The sequence below is a fragment of the Hippichthys cyanospilos genome, chromosome 1 (assembly GCF_059441005.1).
Source record: "Hippichthys cyanospilos isolate Australia breed blue-spotted pipefish chromosome 1, RoL_Hcya_1.0, whole genome shotgun sequence".
NCBI lineage: Eukaryota > Metazoa > Chordata > Actinopteri > Syngnathiformes > Syngnathidae > Hippichthys > Hippichthys cyanospilos.
In genome coordinates this window covers 3986604-4007685 of record NC_142369.1, presented here as the reverse complement: position 1 = coordinate 4007685, position 21082 = coordinate 3986604, and the positions used below count along the sequence as shown (strand labels likewise).

Genomic DNA, 21082 nt, shown 5'->3' with positions numbered 1-21082 from the left:
AGCACTGTATTGCATGATTTGACCAATTATATGGCGATATCGTGCTTACAAAATCGTTAATGCGCCGGAAGATGCTTTAACGATTTATATGTGATGACATCCATTTGAAGTGGGAGTATAACAATACGCTACCATGAGATTTTCTTGATGATATCGCAACAAGTATTTTTACATCAGCATTCTAATGGTTATGTTATCGAATAATCTGCTAAGATACACTTTTGCGTTAAAGCGTATTGCAAAAGCAGATGTTTGTAAAGGTCGTATTTTAGTTCAACACGAGACGGCAGTTTTAAGATAATCGTCGATTATTTTGACAACAGATTTCTCGTCAATGAATTTTGACGGCACTAAAAAAATTCGGCAAGTCTTGTACAGTTGTATGATAATAATGGAGATGTTTGCATGTGTCTTTCAACAGTAAGCCCAGCCAAGACGAGAGGAGCTGCGCCCATTTTCTAATTGAAAACAGACGTTTGGGAATTCCTTCTTATGGTGTTGGCCCTCCTATTACGATACAATTCCTTTCTCTATTGACATGCTTTTAGCGACATATATGATAATATAAGGAATATGAAAAGTGGACAACATCTTGGACGAATCTAAAAAAAAAAACCACACATACAGCTAATACCCCCCCCGAAAAAAAAAAAAAAAAAAAAAAAAATATATATATATATATATATATATATATATATATATATATATATATATATACATAGGGACTATGAAAAAAAAATATTTTTGCAGATTTTTACTTTGATTCATAACCCTTTACAACAGTCAAAACATCTGTGTTATTATTTATTACAAAATATATGCCATTACCTTGTATGCTTAATTATTTATCTTGACATTTGTTGAGAATTTTGGGGACCTGTCACTCAAACTAAAACAAATTGTTATTTTGATTCGGTGAGCAATGCAACGAAGCGCATAGTACATCTCACGTTGTTGTACCGGATTTTATTGTGATTTTTTCTTTTATTATTAATCTGCCGATGATTTGGTCATTTGTTTTTTTTTCTGCCAGAAAACGACATGAGCATCAGCCTAAAAAAAAGCCCATCGGTCAGGCATCAGTTTTTAAGAACACATTTCAAATATATCATTCCGTCTCCATTTCTCCAGAAAATTCCATGCGATTTTGAGAATTCTTTCTGCATTGTACTCAGGTTGAAGAGGTTGGCACATTTTTGAATTTCAATCTTAACTCCAATGATAAGTTTCATTGCTCTGTGTGTGTGTGTGTACATTTAAACATATTTTGTAATAAAGCTCCGAATGAACACAGCGGCTTCATGCTTTAAGCCTAACAGTGCAAAAAAAAAAAAAAAAAAAAAAAAAAGGTCATTGAGGTCTATAAAAGTCAAGTTTTAATGACTTATCATTTTTATAAGGGCTGTGAGGGTCAATTTGTCATTTTGAATGTAGAGAAGTCCCCAAGGACATTTTGTGGAGAAGACATCTTGTGTCCATAAGACACTTTGTAATCGGGAATGCATTACAGCAGTGGTTCTCAAAAGAGGGTATGTCAAGGAACTACAGCTTTTCTGCAGGTACTAAATTGATGCTATTCAATGCCGGGACAGGAACAGTATCTTCCTTTTTAAATTGATAGCAAATGAATTAGAACATAGAGGAACCTATCGCTGAATTGTCTTATATTGACTTGTATGCCTTTCAGTTTTATACAAAACCAAACAGATGACATGACCTTTTTTCTGGAGTTGCTAAATAAAGTACTGTACGCAGGTAGATACCGCTACCAATGAAGTTTCAAAGTTGAATGAATCAGACACAAATGGCACAACATTTTTTACGTCTTTTTTTCTAGCAGAGGGTATTTGCCTGACAAAAAAATTGTAGAGTAGGGTACATCATTGAAAAAAGTTCGAGAACCACCTCATTAAAGTCTTGTATTTTGAAGTTTATGTCACAGGTTCTCAATAAGTAACCCTGATGAAAAAAAAAATCTAAATATATATAAAGCACTGCATTCGATTGTAACAACAAAGCCATACAATGTTTTGCAAAGGAGTCACTATTACAAGCAAAGATGTGCTCAATGTTCCAATGAATTTGCTCTTAATTTGAAAAGAAACATGTACTGATTTGATCACAGCATTAGAAAAGCGATGAATTCAAATAAAAAATTGTCAAAACAAAGGTTTAAGTCTTTTTACGTGAGAACAATTGAGCAACAGGTTGTTTCATATTTTAAAATGGAATACCTGCATTTGAATTTTGCTGATTCTTGCAGAAAACTCGTTGAAATCTCAATACCCCTCCAAGTGTCAATGTAGAACCTCAAGGTGACCTGTACCCTCTTTTGACCCAACACAAACGCCGCATGAATAATTTGAGAAACATCATAAGCATTGACGAGCCAATTGTTTTCTCAACAGCGCCTCTGAGTTTTATTTAGTCCGCGACAGACTGGATTAAGCAGACGGAGAGGGCATGTTGTCGATGGGGGGGCGGGGGGGGGGGGGGGGGGGGGGGGGTTTGTGGAAGCCCGCCGTCAGGTTTCAAGACGCGCATGGAGACTCCATGGGGACTAAGGGTCGATTTAGCCGGGAACAGGATCCGTGAAAATATTTGTTTTGTGCCTGGGGGAGATGAACCTGAAGTGGCTGCCATGTGCAGATGGGAAGAGTCCACGTCAGCAAAAAATTCCAGGAGCAGGTGAGTAACTGGGGCACGTTTGTGTGTGACATTTTGAGTCAAGCAGAATTTTTTTGGGCACCGGTGGTCCATTGAAATCCGATCCTGTCTGGTCTATTCTGTCCTAAAACAAGTGCTGAATAGACTTTTGTGTTTTTCTATGGTACTGTTAGAGAAATGTGATGTTTGGAAAGCATAGAGAAAAATACATGTAAATTTGTGACATTGTGATGAGAATTTGGGGGGGATTAATAACAGCGTGAAATTTTGTGGACCTTCAATTTTCTTTTTTTAAGATAATTATTAAGAAATAAAAATAAAATATTATATAGTAATATACTGTAATAGATAATATGAATAAATTTAATATTAAGAAATAATTAATGAAGGACCATAACATTGTAAATTTGGTTTTATTATCAGAGCTCCCATCTGTGGAAATTGCACATAGATTCGTGAGAGAATTTCCAATGATTGGCATTTTAAAAGGTTCCTAGTTTTAACTCATTCGATCCCAAAGATGTAGTTTTACGTTTTTCAAGAGCTCAGACATTCAATTCCTGGTCACACACACACACAAACAAACAAACAAACAAACAAACACACACACACACACACACACACATATATGAATATTTTTCCGCAAATATTTTCAAGTGTTAGGCTAAAGAAGTTTTTAAAAACTGCTATAGTTAAGAGCTTTGTGTGACACACTTTTGCGGGTCAAGTACAGGCAAGTTGAAATGATGTGGAGAAAAGCCCGGGGCTCCATGTTGGAAGCGTTGGCCTAGTCTACTTACTTCTTGTGCGCACATGCGTCTTGCTTTAAGGCCACTTCTAATTCCTCACTTATCAGCTTAGGGTGCAGGCATTTGGCACAACATCTGCGGGTAATCTTGTTTGACTGATCCTACAGGAGGTACACACGTAGTCTGAATGGACACAGGTTCAAGCAAATGCTTGCGTAATATAAACAACCGGATAATGCTTCAGTCGGAAAAGTTGCGCTAATGTCTTGTTGTAGCATAACAAAAAAAAAACATTTATTTTTTCAACGCTTTAAAGGGGAACTCAAGCATATTGTTTGTGTGTGTGTGTGTGTGTTTTTGCTACAGTTAATCAAACTAACTTGAAACTATAAATCAAGGGTCCCCAAACTTTTTCACCTGAGGGCCTGGGGGGGGTGGGGGGGTGGGGGGGGGGGGGGGGGGGGGGGCATAACAAAATATAAATACTGTATCCATTTCTGGGATCTATCACAATTGAGACAAACTGCCTTTTCTTTGCTTTGTACAAAAAATAATGATGTGTCCACTGCACGTTAAAAACCCTGCACTCCAAATCAACCTTCCTCTTACCTAAACTTTCTGCCATCGTTCCGTTTTAAGATTCAAGATTCGAGTTTGTCATTTGCATCGTAGCAGACTTACATTCCACACAATAGAGCTAATAATAAAGTAGACAATAACAAAACAGAACAAAAAAACAGTAACAGTTAGGGCAATAAGGGCAGTGATGAATAAACTAATAAACGAACAGGATCCCATTCTGAATAAATTATGGAGGTCATCCTTCATTTTTTTCCGTATGCGTTCCCCGAACGGAAAAGTTTGGAGCACCCCTATTCAGAGGTAAATAAAGGAACAACGGTTTTCATTTGGAAGTGTCCGGAAGTGCTTCCCACCTTGCCGGAGCTTTTATTTTGCAAGTGAGCGGAAGTCATCGGCATCTTTTGTCTCGCTCGCTCGCTCGCTCATCGATGTGGACGTCTTGCGTGCACAATTGAGCAGCTGGAATAGAGAAAAAGCGCAAGGCCCGCCACCTCTGTCCGGCTATCCGAACCCCAGCCCCGGCCGGGCTCACCTCATCCCCGCAACGAGATGTTCCGAGCTCCCGGCGGCTGCACACGAACACCGCCACCGCCGATACCGGTCCGGAGACACAGCGATGCTTTTCAAACGGAGAGCCAGGTAGCGTTCGCTTTCTGCACGAGGGGGGGAAAACAGATGACAAAAAAGGTGCAAAATGAAAAGAACCGGCGGGATTGCGATGCGGGGATTTGTGTAGGGAAATAAAAGACAGACATGGAGGGGGTGGGGAGGGGTGCGGGGGCTCCCTCCCCCCTTCTCACGCAAAGGCCTTTCTCCGTTTTTTTTTCATTTCTTTCCCTTTTTTTTCTCGCTTCAAAACAGAGGTGGCCAAGGAATGGACCGCTTCGGTTTTAAATACGACCCTTGCGTTATGACTTGCATTTGTTCGTTATTCACCAAACATCGCGATGCTGAGAGAAAATTATTGGAAGGCTGCGAGATTAGTTACAGGAAAATACAAGTCGTGACGTTACCAGAAAAAAAATCTTAATTGCACAAGGTTAAAGCCACTGACAAAAAGCTTGGAATTTTCTGAGGAAAATTGCAATAACAACATCAGTGTTGGGTATTACTTCAAAACTGTTATGCATTATTAATTACTTATTACAATATTACTGTATTTGAAATGTAAGGCATTACACTACTATTCTAAATGTAGCTCATTATGCTCATTACACATCCAGTAAGGCTCAAAACAATAATCCCTTTATTACTTATGCTGTAGGCACAAACAGTTATTGAATTCCACAATGTTAATATTCAAAGATTCATATTCAAGTTCAGTCATCCAGGTACGGGACATATGCTTCAAAAATAGAACGTTTTGGTGGGGCTAACGTTCGCATTGTTCAACGTGCATTTTTTGTACGCTTCATTTTGATACAATACTCATTGACCAGAACTATTTACGGTATAGACTGTTATTAATAGCAATTGTACAGTGAAAATCGGTGTTAGCTTACCTTGTTATAATTGCTAGTTGCGACTGGGTTCTCGTTGACACGGCTTCGAAACGCCGCCGCCGATTTCTTACCTTATTTCAAGGTAGTTGCAACGGCGGCTGATACTTTTCAAATTTTACAAATTAGAAGAAGAATAGAAAATTTGCTAGTTCATGAAATTTGAAAGACAAATTGTACACCGGAATGTTCTGCGGAGGACACACAACCTCATATATATATATCATCATCATCATATATATATATATATATTTTTTTTTTTTTTTTTTTGCCCCCTTTATGTACAAAAATGGTAAAAATGCAATAATAGCAGGAGTAACTACACTATATTTATATCATTATCACATTGAAATGGAAATATTTATATATATATTTTTTTTAAATATTTTTTTGCCCCCTTTATGTACAAAAATGGTAAAAATGCAATAATAGCAGGAGTAACTACACTATATTTATATCATTATCACATTGAAATGGGAATATTTATATATATATATATATATATATATATATATATATATATATATATATATATATATATATATATATATATATATATATATATATATATATATATATATATATATATATATATATATGTATTTATTTATTTTTTAAATATTTTTTTGCCCCCTTTATGTACAAAAATGGTAAAAATGCAATAATAGCAGGAGTAACTACTCTATATTTATATCATTATCACATTGAAATGGGAATATTTATACATATATGTATATATATAACTATATATGTATATATATATATATATATATATATATATATATATATATATATATATATATACTGTATATATATATATATATATATATATATATATATATATATATATATTATATTTTATTATATTTATGTCACAACTAGAGTTTTAGGACTACTGATCACTTCTTCACAAGACATGCTGATTTCAAATGTGCTTTTTTTAGCAGTCATTCATCTCATTGAACAAAAAGTACAGTTTAATTGTAAATTTGCGCGTACAATCGGCAGGATGTTGGGAGGGTTGGTGTGCGGCCGGCTGGGGCCGCTTTGGATGTGGAAAGCGCTACTGCTCTTCGTGGCCATCGCCTTTGCCGGACAGCTGATGGGAATTATCTTCAGCAAAAGGTACACGAAACGTTTGGGACCGAGCCGTGAAAAAAGTCGTAATGTAGACATTTTTTTTTTTCGGCGCTAAAAGACGGGCTTGAACGATACAATGGTGAGGCTGAGAAAGTCAGTTAAAAATATAGTTTGCAACAGTGGTTCTCAAGCTTTTTTTTGATATATATGCCAATTTTTCAGCCAAGTAAACCCATTTTTGGTTGAAATCTGGCTCCAAAACAAGCTCTGAATTTTGTTTTTCGGTCATTCTGGACGAGTACAATTTTAATATACATTATTCTAATTCAACCCAACAAAAATGTATTCAAAGTGATGGAATACAGAATTTTGTGCCATTTTGAACACTTTAAATTTCAATAATATGCAAAAATTAAATTCTATCAAATGATTTTTTTTTTTTTCGGAAATTATGTTCATCCAAAGTACTATTGATCTCGATTTTGGTGACTAAATGTTGCCTTTACCGGTATCAGTCTGTGAAAAAAGTGGTATCGAACCTTTCTAAATTAAAAACGCACTTTATTGCGTAGCCATACTAAACAGCTGTGTCAAAATTGTCTGATTTATCAATCTTTAGCTCTGCATTTGCATGGTTGTTTCATTTGAAATATTGGGAATTTTTATTTTAATTAATTGCGTCATAAATATTTGTACGCAAGAAGAAGCTTAACGTACGTGTAAAGATCCATTCTCAAAACAAACTCATTAGCTTGATTTCAAATAAAGTTTACATTATATATATATATATATATATATATATATATATATATATATATATATAGTGATATATTATTGATGGTAGGATGTGCTAAATGTAATGTTACAAGAAAAAAAAATGCAATGTTCCTAGACAAAAGCTATTAACGCTGCAGAAACAAAGCCTTGCCCCCCACCACAAAAAAATAGGGGACGGAAATATCCTCATGTTCTTGTCTTGTAATAATTTAAGCAATAAAGTCACAATATCTCGTCAAGATCGTTAAAGTGGTCGTATTGCCTGCGGAGAAAAGCGGGGCCGACAGATGCCGTCTCTATTTGCGTTTTGGTCTTTCTTTGCCAGCGGCGTCCAGCCGGCCGCTCGCTCCATCTTCTCGTCCCCTGACGCCCAGGGCCCCTCGCTGGGCCCCTGCCGGCCCCACACCCACATCATGTTCCTCAAGACGCACAAGACGGCCAGCAGCACCGTGCTCAACATGCTCTACCGCTTCGGCGAGGAGCACGGGCTCCGCTTCGCACTGCCGCTGGGCTACCAGCTGGGCTACCCGCTGCCCTTCAGTGCCCACAGGGTCAAAGGTTACCGGGGACCTCGAGTGGTAGAGTTCCACATCATGGCCAATCACATGAGGTTTAATAAAGCCGAGGTGAGTGGCGAAAATAAAAAAAAATGAAGCCCTTATGGAAATAAAATGAGTTAAAAAAAAAAAAAGACAATGGACCCTGAGCAAAATGTCAGGAAAATTGCTAAGCTGTGAGGGAAAATTTAAGCGTAATGTTTCGAGAAAAAAATATACAAAAAAAACTAATTTATTTCTTTTATAATATCGCAACGTGACAAGGAAAACTACCGTACATGACTGCAATTTGAAAAAATTAAATGTCATGAGAAATTTATAATGGTAAAAAAGTCTTGAGAGTCATAACATTGCCAGGAAAATGTCACATTAAATGAAAAAAATAAATAAATAGCAATATTACAAAACAAAATTAATGAGTGCAAGAGAAAAAGTTGGAATCTGAGAAGAGGTCATAACGTTACATGTAAACAAAAAAAGAAAATTCACAGTGTAAAAACAAAACGAAAAAAAAGGCAAACTGAGAAAAAATGTTTAGAGAAAATGTTTTTAATTTTATGAGAAAAAGCCTGTGAGAAAAAATTATAACTGGACAAGGAAAATACGTACAACATTGTGTGAAAAAAAATTAACAAAAAAAATTCAAGTTAGGAAAAAGTCAAATGTTTTGAAAATGTCAAATCATGACAATCATGATATTATATTATATATTAATATATTATCCTTTTCTATATTAATATATTATTAGATTATATTTATGGAAAAAAACATCAGATCATCACATAAAATTTTAATCAATGCATGATGCGAAAATAAAAGGTTATGAGAAAATGTAACATAAGAAAAAAAACGTTAATTTTTCGAGATAAACCTTGTATTTACAATCAAATTTACTTAACGCAAAAAAAAATGTTATGAGAAAAAGTTGCAATGCGAGTGAAAAAAAACAGCCAATTTGGTGAAAAGTAGTTGTAATAATACAAGAAAAATATCGCATTGTTTGAAAAATCTCAGATTTGACCGGAAATACATCATAAAGCTTCAACTTACAAGAAAATGAAAATGTAAAAAAAAAAAAAGAAAAAAGAAAGTAAATTATGTGTTTCGAGAATATTATCATGGGTAAAAAAAATCATAATATGTAAAGTTCTGACAAAGAAATCTGAGAAAAGACGCAGTAGAGATAGTGAATAATAGGTACAGTATAGAAAGGGAAAAAAAGTGTTTGAATTGTTGATTTTGCTGCAGGTGGAGAAGGTGATGCCGTCGGACACCTTCTACTTCTCCATCGTCCGCGACCCGGCGGCCCTGGCCGAGTCGTCCTTCGCGTACTACAAGGAAGTGGCGCCGGCGTTCCGCAAAGCCAAGGGCCTGGGCGACTTTGCCGACGACCCGGCCAAGTACTACGACCCGCGGGCCCGCAACAACCACTACGCCCGCAATCTGCTGTGGTTCGACTTCGGCCTGGACCACAACGCCAACTTCTCGGCGCTCCTGGCGCGGCACGGCGAGGCCGCGGTGCGTCAGACCTTCAGGCTGGTCCTGGTCTCCGAGTTCTTCGACCAGTCCATGATCCTCCTGCGCCACGCCCTGTGCTGGCCCCTGGACGCCGTGGTCTCCTTCAGCCTCAACGCGCGGCAGCAGAAGCAGGAGGTCGCCGGCCCGGCCGACGGCTGGGCCGGCAAAATCCGGGGCGGGCGCCCCCCCGCCAAAGCTCCGCCCGACCTGGCCCTGACGGAGGAGCAGCGGGAGAAGCTGCGCCAGTGGAACGCCTTGGACTGGCACTTGTACCGAGCCTTTAACCGGACCTTCTGGCGGGAAGTCAACGCCTTCGGCGCCGCCCGGATGGAGCGGGAAGTGGCCCTCCTGCGGAGCCGGCGCCGGGCCCTTGCCGGGGCCTGCCTGCGAGACGGCGGGAAGCCCGTGGAGGCCCACCGGATCCGGGATAAAACCATCAGACCCTTCCAGAGCGGCCTGGTGAAGATTCTGGGCTACGAGCTGCAGCCGGGCCTGGACAACGTCACCCGGGGCGCCTGCCTGAGGATGATCCGCCCCGAGATCCAGTACAAAGACGCGCTGGACGCCAAACAGTTCCCGCGGGCGCAGTTGCCGCAAGTCCCGCCGGGGCAGCAGAGCCCGGCGTTGGCTTCGGACCGCTCTTTTTTCAAGCGGGACCTGCCCAGGACAGGGGAGATGGGACGGGAGCCCGGAGGAAGGACCGGGGAAGAGGGGCCTCGCGACTGGGACGGGGGCCGCTTACTGGGCCGCAACCGCAGCGAGTCGGCGGCGAGGACGAGGAGGCGCCTGGCGGTTTAGGCGGGCCTGACGAGACGCTTCTGGCGAGTCGCGGAAAACATCAAATCGTAAGGACAAAAAGCCTCCAGGTACTACAATAAGGTTCCAGGAGAAGTATGTCAGTTTGCAAAGAAAAAGGAAAAAAAAACATTTACCAGATCAAATTTTTCTCCTAAACGAAGTTGCAGTATTACAAGAAGAGTCGTAAAGTTACTGGAAAAAGTTTGACAGGCATAACAAAGGAAAACTAAATTACTTGAATGAAGCCGAATTTTACACAAATACAGTCCGGAGGAAATGAGCTAACATTTACGAAAAAAAAAGCAAACTTGTGCTTGATGCAAATAAATTCACTACATGATGAGTAAAAAAGGCTGAAGTTGCATGGCAAAGGATCGGATATGGTTCGGCTTTAGGACTACGTATCCCAAGTGGCCTAAAGATCCCATACAGGTCAGACGGGCAAAAAAAAAATCGGAATTGGGTCACTTCAAACTGCTGTCCGAACGTAGCCGAAGTTACCGACAATACAGGTGAAGTTCGATACCACGTTTTTTTTTCTTCAGACTGATACCAGGCCGATATTCAAACATCGTCATTGGCCGATGATCGATCTATCCCTAAAAAACAGGAATAAGCATGCACAGGTACGAGATTTTTGTTGTTGTTGTTTTATGAGTATTAATTGAATATTATTATGAGTTGCAATGATACAGAAATTAAGTAGTCATGTTATAAGAAAAAAATATTAGTTGAGTACATGTAAAGGCGTAACATTACCATAAACGATTGAATGTTACAAGAATAAAAGCAGAAACCAAAAAAACAAGCCCATAATTTTGCATAACAAAAGTCGCAATCACATTGTACAAGAAATCTTACCTTTTTTTGCGAGCGAGATCTTTATATTACAAGAAAAAGCATCGTTATATTCTGAGAAAGAGGTGTGTTATGGAAAATAAGCCATAAAGTCATGTCAGAATTTTGCAAGAAAAAACATTAAAACATTACAGGAATAAAGTTGTGATTTTCTCAAATAATATGAGAAAAGATTTGCAATATTACGAGACAAAATTGGTCCTATGCAAATAATTTTTTTTTAGTAAAATGATTCCCCTCGAGAAAGTTCAAACTTTTTCTAGTGATTTTTTGACTTTTTCGTGTGTGTGTAGGTCAGAACTTTTGTTGGATTACAAAGCTTCCGCTGTTATTTCCACGACTTGATGATCCATGCTTGAAAAGCTACTTGAAATATTTTTTGGAAACGGTACATACTTTGTCAAACTGGAATGAAGTATTTCATGTGTTGCACAACCATGGCTGCAAGAATTTTGTAGGACTTTGTTCACGCAATTCAGCAACGTTCACAGATTTGAGGTACTGTATTTTCCGCACTATAAGGCGCACCGAATTATAAGGCGCACCCCCAATTAATGACATATTTTAAAACTTCGTCCATATATAAGGCGCACCGGATTATAAGGCGCACCATCAATCAAATGACATATTTTAAAACTTTTTCAATCACAACATAGTAATACTCAAAAGTAATAACAATAATAACTCAAATAATAACTCTAAAATCTCAATAGCATAATAACTCAATGTCAATATGAGCAACCATGTTCAACTGTAAACACACAAAAGAAACAGGTAAAGCTTACTTTATCGGTCCGTTCCATATCTACCAATCCCAATCTCAATATTGATCAATATACAAGGCGCACCTGATTATAAGGCGCACCATCACCTTATTCAAAATATTAAGGCTTTTAGGCGCGCCTGATAGTGCGGAAAATACGGTAATTATTTGAAGAATTTTCACACTTTGATAAAAAAATAATACGGATGAAGCCTGTTGTGCAGTCTCCTACAAAATTCTTGTAAGACATGTTTTAAATCCTGTTCAGAGTATACCAAATTTCCTCAAATAGTGGCCCCCTAGTTTTTCTAAACACCGTGCCTCAATTAATGCCACTCACAAACAAGCAGCCTTTTTAATTATTTATTAAAGTAGACGTATATTATTTTATTGACAAGTATTTATTTGTACAGTCTGATACTAGATACCTTTAGTACAGATGAAAGCCTTCTCTATCATAAACCCACACAGTATTCTGCACTAAATAAACATCCTTGGCCACTATTTGAGGAATACATTGCTACGAGAAGCCAAGTCATGTGATACTTGCCTTTAAAAAAAAAAAAAAAAAAATCACTGCATGGTTTGCCGAAGCCAACAATGCGTCCATTGATAATATGTCACCGGACTCTTGAATATTCGGGTTAACAATGACTTTAGTGTTCAAGTCGGTGAAATAAAGTCACACAAACAGACTGCAGAGTGCCCGGTTACCCTTTTCTGTTTCACATTGACGCATTCTCCACATGAAGAAAAAAAAACAAAAAAAACAAACAAATAATGTGAATTATGTGAATTTTCTTAAGCTGATGTGAAATTAAAAGGTTTGACAGCATACTTGTTGTAACTGTGTAAGTTATTCACTTTTTTATTGAATGTTGATTACGATTGAGCGGCAAAGTTGTGAGAAAAATAGACATATTCTGAGGATTATTTTTCCTGAGAAGGGAGACATGACTGACATTATCAAATTTCCTGTTTAAAATTAAAAAAAAAAAAAAAAAAAAAAAAATATATATATATATATATATATATATATATATATATATATATATATATATATATATATGTATATATACGTACATATGAAATTAATACAAAATGATAACTTACAGAGAGATGCAGTCGAGCACAGCCCAATCGACTCAATCCATCCCATGATGTCACTCACTAGACCACGCCCCTAAAAGTCAAACAGCAAATCAATGATTGTTACAGGAGTAATCACACTTCATGAATCCGGTTTACATAGTTGTATCTTTTATTATGCTTATTTTTACACAAAAGTACAGTTATTAGTTTATCAATAAAATTTGTCATTTAACACACTAAGTTGTGACTGTTAAATGTGTATGAAAATTGAAAAATGTTACATTGACTTAAGTTACAATCATGTTTTTTAAGAAAAAAAAGTGAAATTCTGATCGTCGTAATGCAATTTTTTTTAATGTATTAGAAATCTTTCAAGAATAATATTAGGAGTAAAAGGCCCAATGTTATTAAAATTGTTTAATGAGAAATAAAAGTAAGTAAAGTAATGAACTGATAATAGTCACGATGATACAAGAAGTGTGGAATGATCAAAATTAGGTAACTTGTATTTTTCACAAAAGAGAACCATAAAATGAAGCAAAAAAGGCAAAAACTAAAGGAATAAATTTGATTAATACTTGATTATTTTTATTTTGCCAATCGTTACTAAATGAACGGTATCTAGTTTTTTTTTAATTATTATTAAATAGTATACATTTTCTGTTTGTTTTATTTTTATGAAGTACAATAGTGGCCGGCGTAGACCAATCAGCTCACCGAAGCAATGGGCTCTCGTCAATCGATTACTTTGGTCTGCTACTTACTGCAGCCGCTTCCAGGGCCGCATCGATTAACCACTCTGCAGTTTATCAGTAAAGATGTGAACAAACGGCCGACTTTTTCTTTTTTTTTTCTTTGTTTCTGTCCCCTGCGACACTTTCGTTCCACGCGTCTTCGTCGTGTGTCCGCTGTCGTCTTGGTCCGCCGCCGCGTTTGTTTACATGGCGACATATGTTTAGTTGGCCATGGATTCGCTGTTTGAATACGCTGTGTATTTTCCCGCCGCAGGCGAGGCGGCGGACCCGGCCGACTTTGACGCTTTTCGGCAGAGAACGCACTTTTACCTCGGGGAGACTGTCCATTTTCTTGTGGTGCTTCGTAAAGGTACTTTATTACGGGCAAAACAAATGGGCGACTTGTTCGCTGTGGCGAGCGTTGCCGCTCAGTTTGACGGCAGCCGGCCCGACTCGAATAACAGCGACGAAGAAGAAGGGGAGGCGGGGGGTATCCAGGGGGACAGTTTTATGGAGCACCACAGAAGAAGAAGCGCCGGCGCAACCCGGAAGTACGTCGATTGCCGCCCGCTGCTCAACCACAATGATGCACGTCAAAGCATGGAACCGGTCAAGGTCAGTTCCGTTTTCTTCCACTCGGTGGCTCTCTTCTACAACAGAAATTATGTTCCTTAGCTCAGTGTTTTTCAACCAGTGTGCCGTGGGAAATTATCCAATTTACTTGTGCTGTGTCTCCTTGTCCTGCAGTCTACGCCGCTGTCAGAAGAACAGGTGTCCTTCCGTCTCGCGGTTACTTTGGACAAGCTTCCGGTCAACACACTCCAAGCCAAGGTTCAGTCTAGCTGCTGCAAAGCATTTTCTTTAATCAAACAAAATATTTAAAATAGAGTGATGTTTTTAGTGGGTATTACTTGTATTGAATTCTGCAAGTGCTAAATGATAAATCATGTAATGGTTTTATTTCTGGCTCATCCACTGGAAAATGTGCCTCAGAATTAAAATTGGATTAAATGTTTTGCTAAAAAGTCACTATAATACATGTTTTGCTATAAGTTGTTTTAGGTTCCAATTCATTTGTTCCTAATTTGAAAAAAAACAAACAGTTTGTGACACAGCATTAAATTAGCATTAATTAGCAGAAAAAAAACATTAAATTATATTTTCTAAAACCTACAGACCCCTTGTTAAAATTTCATAGCCATTTAAAGTGCGTTCATATTCTTCAGGGATGACCGTACTCCATTGGAGAAGCCAGTTAAAGAACAATTTAACAAACATTTTCATGGGGGAAAAGTTTGCATTGTATGCAATGTATGCAGTAATATGAATTAAAATCTAACTTTTATGAAACAAAATGTATAAAATCAGGGAGAAAAAAAATGCATTTTCAAGACATTATCTGAACTGTATTGTTTTCTCATGATTTGAGCCCTGCGACTTATAGTCTAGTGCAGCTTTTTTTTTTTTTGCTAGCCATCAGGAGCCAATCCACCCAAGAAATTATTGTCAATTTAGCATTTAAAAAATATAGTATTTAAAAAATCAAAATTCTGTGTAAATAGACTATAATCTTATATGTGCTGTAACTTTGTGAAGAGTGCATTTTATATATACTGCATATATTATTGTAAGCTGACAAAAACGTAAAAATGAATAAAAATAAACTTCCCTACATCATCTTATGAAAATATTAATATTAATACTTAATATTGCTCCGGGTTCACAAAAGGTGTCGTGGTCCTAATTGGATGCACGGGTGGCCATCATCCTGTCATGTGTTGCTGTGTTCTTACCAGATCTTGGTGAGCGTGTGGGAGCCAGATGAAGACCATGTGGAGGTGAGCCAACACGGCTACCTGGAGCTCCTGCAGCTCCGCTCGCCCGCTCGCACTTTCCGGGAGGACAACAAATTCAAGGCACAGGGTACGGACACTGGCAATGACGGCGTCCCAACCGCTCGAGATGTGACTCGGCGCGCTTTGAGAAACGATCCCTTTTCGCCTCATCGTAAAGTATGCAGTATTCCGTTTGATCACACCATGCATCTTGCATGTATACAATTGATGAACCCATATCACATAAACCAGAGCTTCTCAACCTTCTTTCAATGATGTACCCCCTGTGAAATGTTTTATCAGCCCTTAATAATCGCCAAGCATTTTTGGATGAAAAAAATAGAGAAGATAGATAGATGGATGTATGGATGGCGAGATAGCTCATAAGATACTTAGCTTGCTAGCAAGATAGATGACTGGATATGTACCTTGTTAGCAAGCTAAATTGATAGCTAACAATAGCTAGCCAGATAGCTTGCTAGCAAATGACATACATTTTTACCTTGCCAGCCAGCAAGCTAGATTAATAGCTCAAAATGGTTTATAAACTGGCTCACTTGCTAGCTAGCAAGATGGATTGATAAACAAGATAGCTTGCTATATAACAAGCTAGCGATAGATAAGCAGGATAGCTTGTTAGCCAACAAGATAGCTAGCTAGCAAGAGAGATATACAAATAGATGTGTACTTTGCTAGCTGGAAAGGTAGATTAATAGCTAATCATTGCTAGCTAACAAACTGGTGAGCAAGCTAACAAGAGCAGGAACAGACAGATTTGTACCTCGCCACCTAGCAAACAGGATTAATAGCTGGTTAGCTAGCAAGCAAGGTAGATCGCTTGTACGATTGACCGATACGTGGTGGTTGGATGAACGATTGATCGATAGATAAAAACGAAAAAGTTAGCTAGCATGGCAATTGGGCAAACAAATTCATTGACTCGGCGTGTCCGCCTCCTCCTCCCCTAGTCAGCGCCACTCTGAACGTTCTGCCACCCCCCAGCGTCGGCTGTCGGCACTTGACCGTGTGTGGGAAACATCTGACGTTTCTCAAAGGTCTGGCGCGTAAGCGACCCGTGGCGTTGCGCGTCGCAACTCTGAAGGCCCCGCCCTCCCGCCCTCAGTGTCCAACAGCGCTTCTCTGGAGGAGCTCTGCATCGCCGACTTTAAGATCCTTCCCAACTACAACTCATCCTACCTTCCCATGATGCCCGACGGCTCCGTCCTCATCGTAGACAACGTCTGGTGAGCGCGTCGCCGAACCGTCCGCCCTGTCGTAATGTGCTAACTGGCCCTTTAAGAAAGTATCAAATTAAGTCACGAATATAATGAACAACATTTTTGCGGAATAAATACTTACACTTGAATGCGTATGTTGTCAAGGTTAACATGTCCACTCTGTCAAAATGACATTTGATCGGCATGTGCTCCTTACGTGCTAGCATTAAGCAAAAAATGTCCACTCTTGTCATTGCCTTTCCGCCGTTTGTGTCGCCACGGCAGCCACCAATCAGCCGAGGTGACCACGGCGTCGTTCCAGCGCGTGGACAGCGAGTGCTCGCGCCTCCCCAGCACGCTGGGCAGCCTGGAGGAGCACCACTTCCTGTTCCGCCTGCAACTGCAGGACCGGGACGAGCAGCACTCCAGCCAAGTGAGAGCCTCAATTCATGTCGCCAAAGCGCGGGATTTTGCGCTGACTTTTTTCCAACGTGTAAAGTTAACGCAGAGCCACGAAGAGAATCAGAGCATCGCGTTCGTGTTTTGGGGGTGGGGGGATTTTGCCCCCAATCCGAACCCTTTGGTGGTATTTTTACATTTTGTGGACATTTATTTTTCAATGCGGATTAAATATAACTAATGTGAATTTTTTATATGCATGCATATGTATTAGCGATCGACCGAAATGGGTTTTTCAGGGCCGATACCGATTATTAGTAGGAAAGCAGGCCGATATTCATTTGCAGTAAAAGTGTCAAAATTGCCGTAAAAAAATTGAATTATGCAAACACTCAACTTCATTGAAACGCCTAAAGTATGTTTATTGAACCACACAAAGAGAAAATAGGAGCTCAAACCCGGAAACATGTCAGCAAGTACTTTTATCGGCAAAACGAACAAAATATTCCTTAATATCCATACTTGAAATATAATAAAACGAAATTTATGGCTGATAAATCAGCCGGGATTAGCGCGGCCGTCTGCGTGTCCACAAAATGGACAAGTACCAAATATCAGAGATCGGGATTGTCGGGAGGGCAAAATCGGGTTTAATTCCGTGACCGTATGAAGCGATCTCAAGCGTGCGCGTGTGGTTTTTGCGCGCAGGGGTTGGAAGTGGCGCTGCTGGCCGTGTTGCAATGGCGGCCGTCCGCGCTCCCGCCCGCCAGGTGAGCGCCGGCCGGCCGGCCGGCTCCGTCAGCGCGCGGCGCCCGGTTGACGTGCCGTCATTGGTCCCGCAGGCGCGTGGCCACTTTCTACTCCCTGCCCAGCATCCGCTTGAAGCGTCCCGGGCTGGTGCTGAGCGCCTCGTGCCCGAGCGCCGTCGGGCCCGGCCGCACCTTCCCCGTCAAGTACACCCTCGTCAACGACCTGCGAGACTTCCTGTCCGTGCGCCTGCGCTGGAACGCCCAGGGTGAGTTTTCCCGCCGTTTGGCCTGCTTCCGTTCTGTACCGCGCCGGTCCGGCTCACGCAGGGGCAGGGCGGCGCCATGGGGACCCCGAGGCGACGGCGGTGGTGTGCCAGTCTCCTTTTAGCCACTTGGGGCGCTGCAGGAAGGGCTCCAGCATCTCCTTCACCGTCGCCTTCCAGATCTTCGGGACGGGACTCTTTGAGGTACGGTGCCTTTTCCATTTATTTCTTATTTTGAGTCAGAATTGAAAAATTCTCAGCTCTTTTAATTATTGGATTATTTTGACCATTTTTGCACATCGTTCCGGCAGTATTTTAGCCAAGAATGGCACACTCCTGCTAGGGTGAGAACGAAGTGGTCGTGCCATGTTAAATTCTGACATGTTGTCACCATCTGGGTGAAATTTCAGCTCCCTTCTTTCAATGCTTTCCCTTTGTTGTGAATTATCTTTGATGTCAAGAGCAAATGATTGGACAAAATACCGCACAAAGACTCCTCAAACCTAACTATGCAAATGAATTTTTTTTTTTTTTTACAGTAGCCCCCCCACAAAAAAAATACTTATATGTATGTGTGTGTGAAATGAAATGAAATATTGCCATTTAATTAATAAACACCCTAACATAACATTTAAACATTCTTTTTTTTTTTTAATTCACGCCTCAGTTAAGCCAGCACATGAAGATGCAGCTGCAAATGACGGCGTGGCCCGAGGAGCCCCGGTCGCCCCAGCGGCGCCCGGCGCCCTGGACCGGCAGCGCGGGACGATCCCTGAGCTTCTGCCACCGGCCGCCGCCTTTCACAGCGCAACACCTCAGGTAAGGACGAACACGCCAGATGCTAACGCTACTCACGTAGCAGCTATCACAGCTACCGACATTTTCTTTGCGTGGAAATGTGCCACTGCAATTAGTGACTGCGGGGTTGCTAGCGCTACTGTAACTTAGTTGCTAATGTTAGCAGCTAATGTTTTTATGTGATTGAGTTTCACCGTCTCCCGTAGACAACTGATGATTCAATTATCAACAGATCGGTCAGGTGCTAGGCATATTGCTAACGCAAGCTGTTTTTTAGGACGGGCAGCATGACGGCGCATCCATCGGACAGCCCGCCCGACGCCACCCCGGAGCAAAACCTCATTGCCAAAAGACAATGTCAGGTGTTCGTGCTCAACAAACGCCATTTTGATTCCGACATCGCACACGTCTAAAACTCAAGTGCTTCTACTGCAGCGGCAACAACCACTGAAGGCAAATATTCATCCGTTTACAAGCTAGGTACATACGCACGTACTAGTGATGGGGAAAAAAATGGGACATTTTCTGGGCTCCTATTGATGGTGTTAGTTTTAACGATGAATGTTAGCACAAAAGAAATGTCTTCAATTTTCAGTGCCTTATTAAAGTGCCATTCAAAGGAGTCTGAAATTTCCCAAGTGCTTCACGAAGCTTCATGAAGCACTTGGGGTAGTTTTTGGGCTGCTGTTAATGGTGCTCTTGTTTGACTGATAAATAAACACAGTAGGAATGTCTTCAATTTACATTGCGTTTCTAAAGCAAGAGTGCCACATAGAGGAGTCCAAAACTCACCAAGTGCATCACGAAGCTTCACCAAGCACTTGAAATATCATTTGGGCTCCGGTAGATGGTGCTCTTGTTTTAACAATAAATGTTAGCACAGTAGAAATCTCTTCGATTTCCAGTGCTTTTTTAAAGCAAGTGTGCCATCTACACGAGTCCCAAAATTTCCCAAATGAAGCTTCATGAAGCCCTTTAGATATTTTTGGGGCTCCTCTAAATGGTGTTCTTATTTGAACAAGAAATGTTTGCAGAGTAGAATTGTCTTTGCTTTCCAGTACCTTTTTAAGGCAAGCGTGCAATTTAGAGGAGTCCGAAGCCTTCATGAAGCCTCATGAAGCACTTGGCATATTTTTGGGGCTCCTGTTTATGGTGCTCGTTTTCACGATAAATGTTAGCACAGTAGAAATGTCTTGTGTTTCTAAAGCAAGAGTGCCATCGAGGAGTCCAAAATTTCCCAAGTGGTTCATGAAACTTCATGAAGCGTTTCAGAATTATTTTTTGTCATGAGACGATGCACGTCAAATTTCGGTACATTTTTAAGCCAAGAGTGCCATCTTGAGAAGTCAAATCTCCCAAGTGCTTTATGAAGCATCATGAAGCACTTGGGATATTTTTGAGGCTCCTGTAAATGGTGCTCTTGTTTGAACGATGAATGGTTAGCGCAGTCGACGTCTTTAATTTCCACTGCGTTTCTAACGCGAGTGTGCCGTCTAGAGGAGTTGAAACTTTCCAAAGTGCATCATGAAGCTTCATTTGTTCATCACTAGTAGGCGCAATCGTGCAAGCCACGTTTGAATATTGCTGGAGTGGTAGCCAGTCAATCTCAGGGCACAAACAGGATGTGACATCATGAAGCATTTCAACACGTTGCGCACCTCGTCTCGACACCGAGTTTACTCGAACGAATGTTTCGCGCTCATTTCCATGCTTGATACACCGAACGTACGTAGCGCACTATCGATTTTCTCGGAACGTTTCCATTTTATTCATAAGTCTACATATTTCCCCTTTATTTATGAGCATTTGAGTCCTATAATATTTATGTTCTTGAAAGTCTTTTGATGTTTTTATTTTGAGTCAATTTTAACTATTTTTATTTCAAACAAAAAAGACATCCTTGTAACATTTCTGCGTTTTTCGTACAAAATTTCACATTTGTTTTTACCAGATTTTGGGCGGCGTTTTGGTGGAAATGTAACACCATTTATCAATCAAACTCATTGCATCACTTGGTACGTTTGTACTGTATATGCAAAATAATATTTTTGTTTGTTTGTTGTATATTTTAAGACTCAAGTGAATTTCCCTTTCCTGTGAAAGACATCTCTGAAAATTGAAAATAAAATCCAATGAGATAAAGACAA

At 40.0% G+C, this 21082-nt stretch overlaps 3 protein-coding genes and 1 long non-coding RNA gene across 5 annotated transcripts in view; 3 read left to right on the top strand and 1 right to left on the bottom strand.

Moving 5' to 3' along the window:
* The window catches only part of tm4sf21b (transmembrane 4 L six family member 21b), a 5143-nt gene extending 3860 nt beyond the window's left edge, over positions 1–1283 (top strand). The window contains exon 5 of the mRNA XM_088416437.1: positions 422–1283. Coding sequence (XP_088272563.1) covers positions 422–424 — 3 coding nt within the window. The 3' untranslated portion in view covers positions 425–1283. The remainder of the gene's footprint in view (positions 1–421) is intronic.
* LOC148428653 (uncharacterized) overlaps positions 1–14156 on the bottom strand; it is a 23739-nt gene extending 9583 nt beyond the window's left edge. Inside the window, exons 1-4 of the long non-coding RNA XR_015865845.1 lie at positions 14005–14156; positions 12962–13031; positions 4352–4651; positions 3468–3577 (exon numbers count right to left, since the gene is read on the bottom strand). This is a non-coding gene — a long non-coding RNA (uncharacterized LOC148428653). The remainder of the gene's footprint in view (positions 1–3467; positions 3578–4351; positions 4652–12961; positions 13032–14004) is intronic.
* Positions 2536–12683, top strand: gal3st4 (galactose-3-O-sulfotransferase 4). 2 transcript variants are annotated; one of them, XM_088415986.1, is made up of 4 exons: positions 2536–2688; positions 6506–6622; positions 7680–7980; positions 9160–12683. In XM_088415986.1, the coding sequence occupies exons 1-4, from the start codon at positions 2543–2545 to the stop codon at positions 10225–10227; spliced, it is 1632 nt and encodes a 543-aa protein (XP_088272112.1). In that variant the 5' UTR covers positions 2536–2542; the 3' UTR covers positions 10228–12683. The 2 variants fall into 2 exon arrangements, with proteins under 2 accessions (XP_088272112.1, XP_088272198.1); XM_088416072.1 differs by lacking the exon at positions 2536–2688 and adding an exon at positions 3975–4637.
* On the top strand, positions 13707–21082 carry LOC148428652 (trafficking protein particle complex subunit 14-like). The gene is made up of 11 exons (XM_088416191.1): positions 13707–14289; positions 14422–14505; positions 15471–15597; positions 16478–16564; positions 16633–16753; positions 17012–17159; positions 17834–17895; positions 17968–18140; positions 18202–18341; positions 18805–18956; positions 19213–21082. The coding sequence occupies exons 1-11, from the start codon at positions 13906–13908 to the stop codon at positions 19346–19348; spliced, it is 1614 nt and encodes a 537-aa protein (XP_088272317.1). The 5' UTR covers positions 13707–13905; the 3' UTR covers positions 19349–21082.

What these genes read in the sequence shown, in the direction of transcription:
- LOC148428652 (XM_088416191.1), top strand. Translation starts at nt 13,906, where the DNA reads ATGGATTCGCTGTTTGAATACGCTGTGTATTTTCCCGCCGCAGGCGAG. An exon ending in CAACAAATTCAAGGCACAGG is followed by an intron (nt 15,598 to 16,477) that starts GTACGGACACTG and finishes CTCCTCCCCTAG; the next exon opens with TCAGCGCCACTCTGAACGTT. An exon ending in ACGAGCAGCACTCCAGCCAA is followed by an intron (nt 17,160 to 17,833) that starts GTGAGAGCCTCA and finishes TTTTGCGCGCAG; the next exon opens with GGGTTGGAAGTGGCGCTGCT.
- gal3st4 (XM_088415986.1), top strand. Translation starts at nt 2,543, where the DNA reads ATGGAGACTCCATGGGGACTAAGGGTCGATTTAGCCGGGAACAGGATC. An exon ending in GGAATTATCTTCAGCAAAAG is followed by an intron (nt 6,623 to 7,679) that starts GTACACGAAACG and finishes TTTCTTTGCCAG; the next exon opens with CGGCGTCCAGCCGGCCGCTC. An exon ending in TGAGGTTTAATAAAGCCGAG is followed by an intron (nt 7,981 to 9,159) that starts GTGAGTGGCGAA and finishes ATTTTGCTGCAG; the next exon opens with GTGGAGAAGGTGATGCCGTC.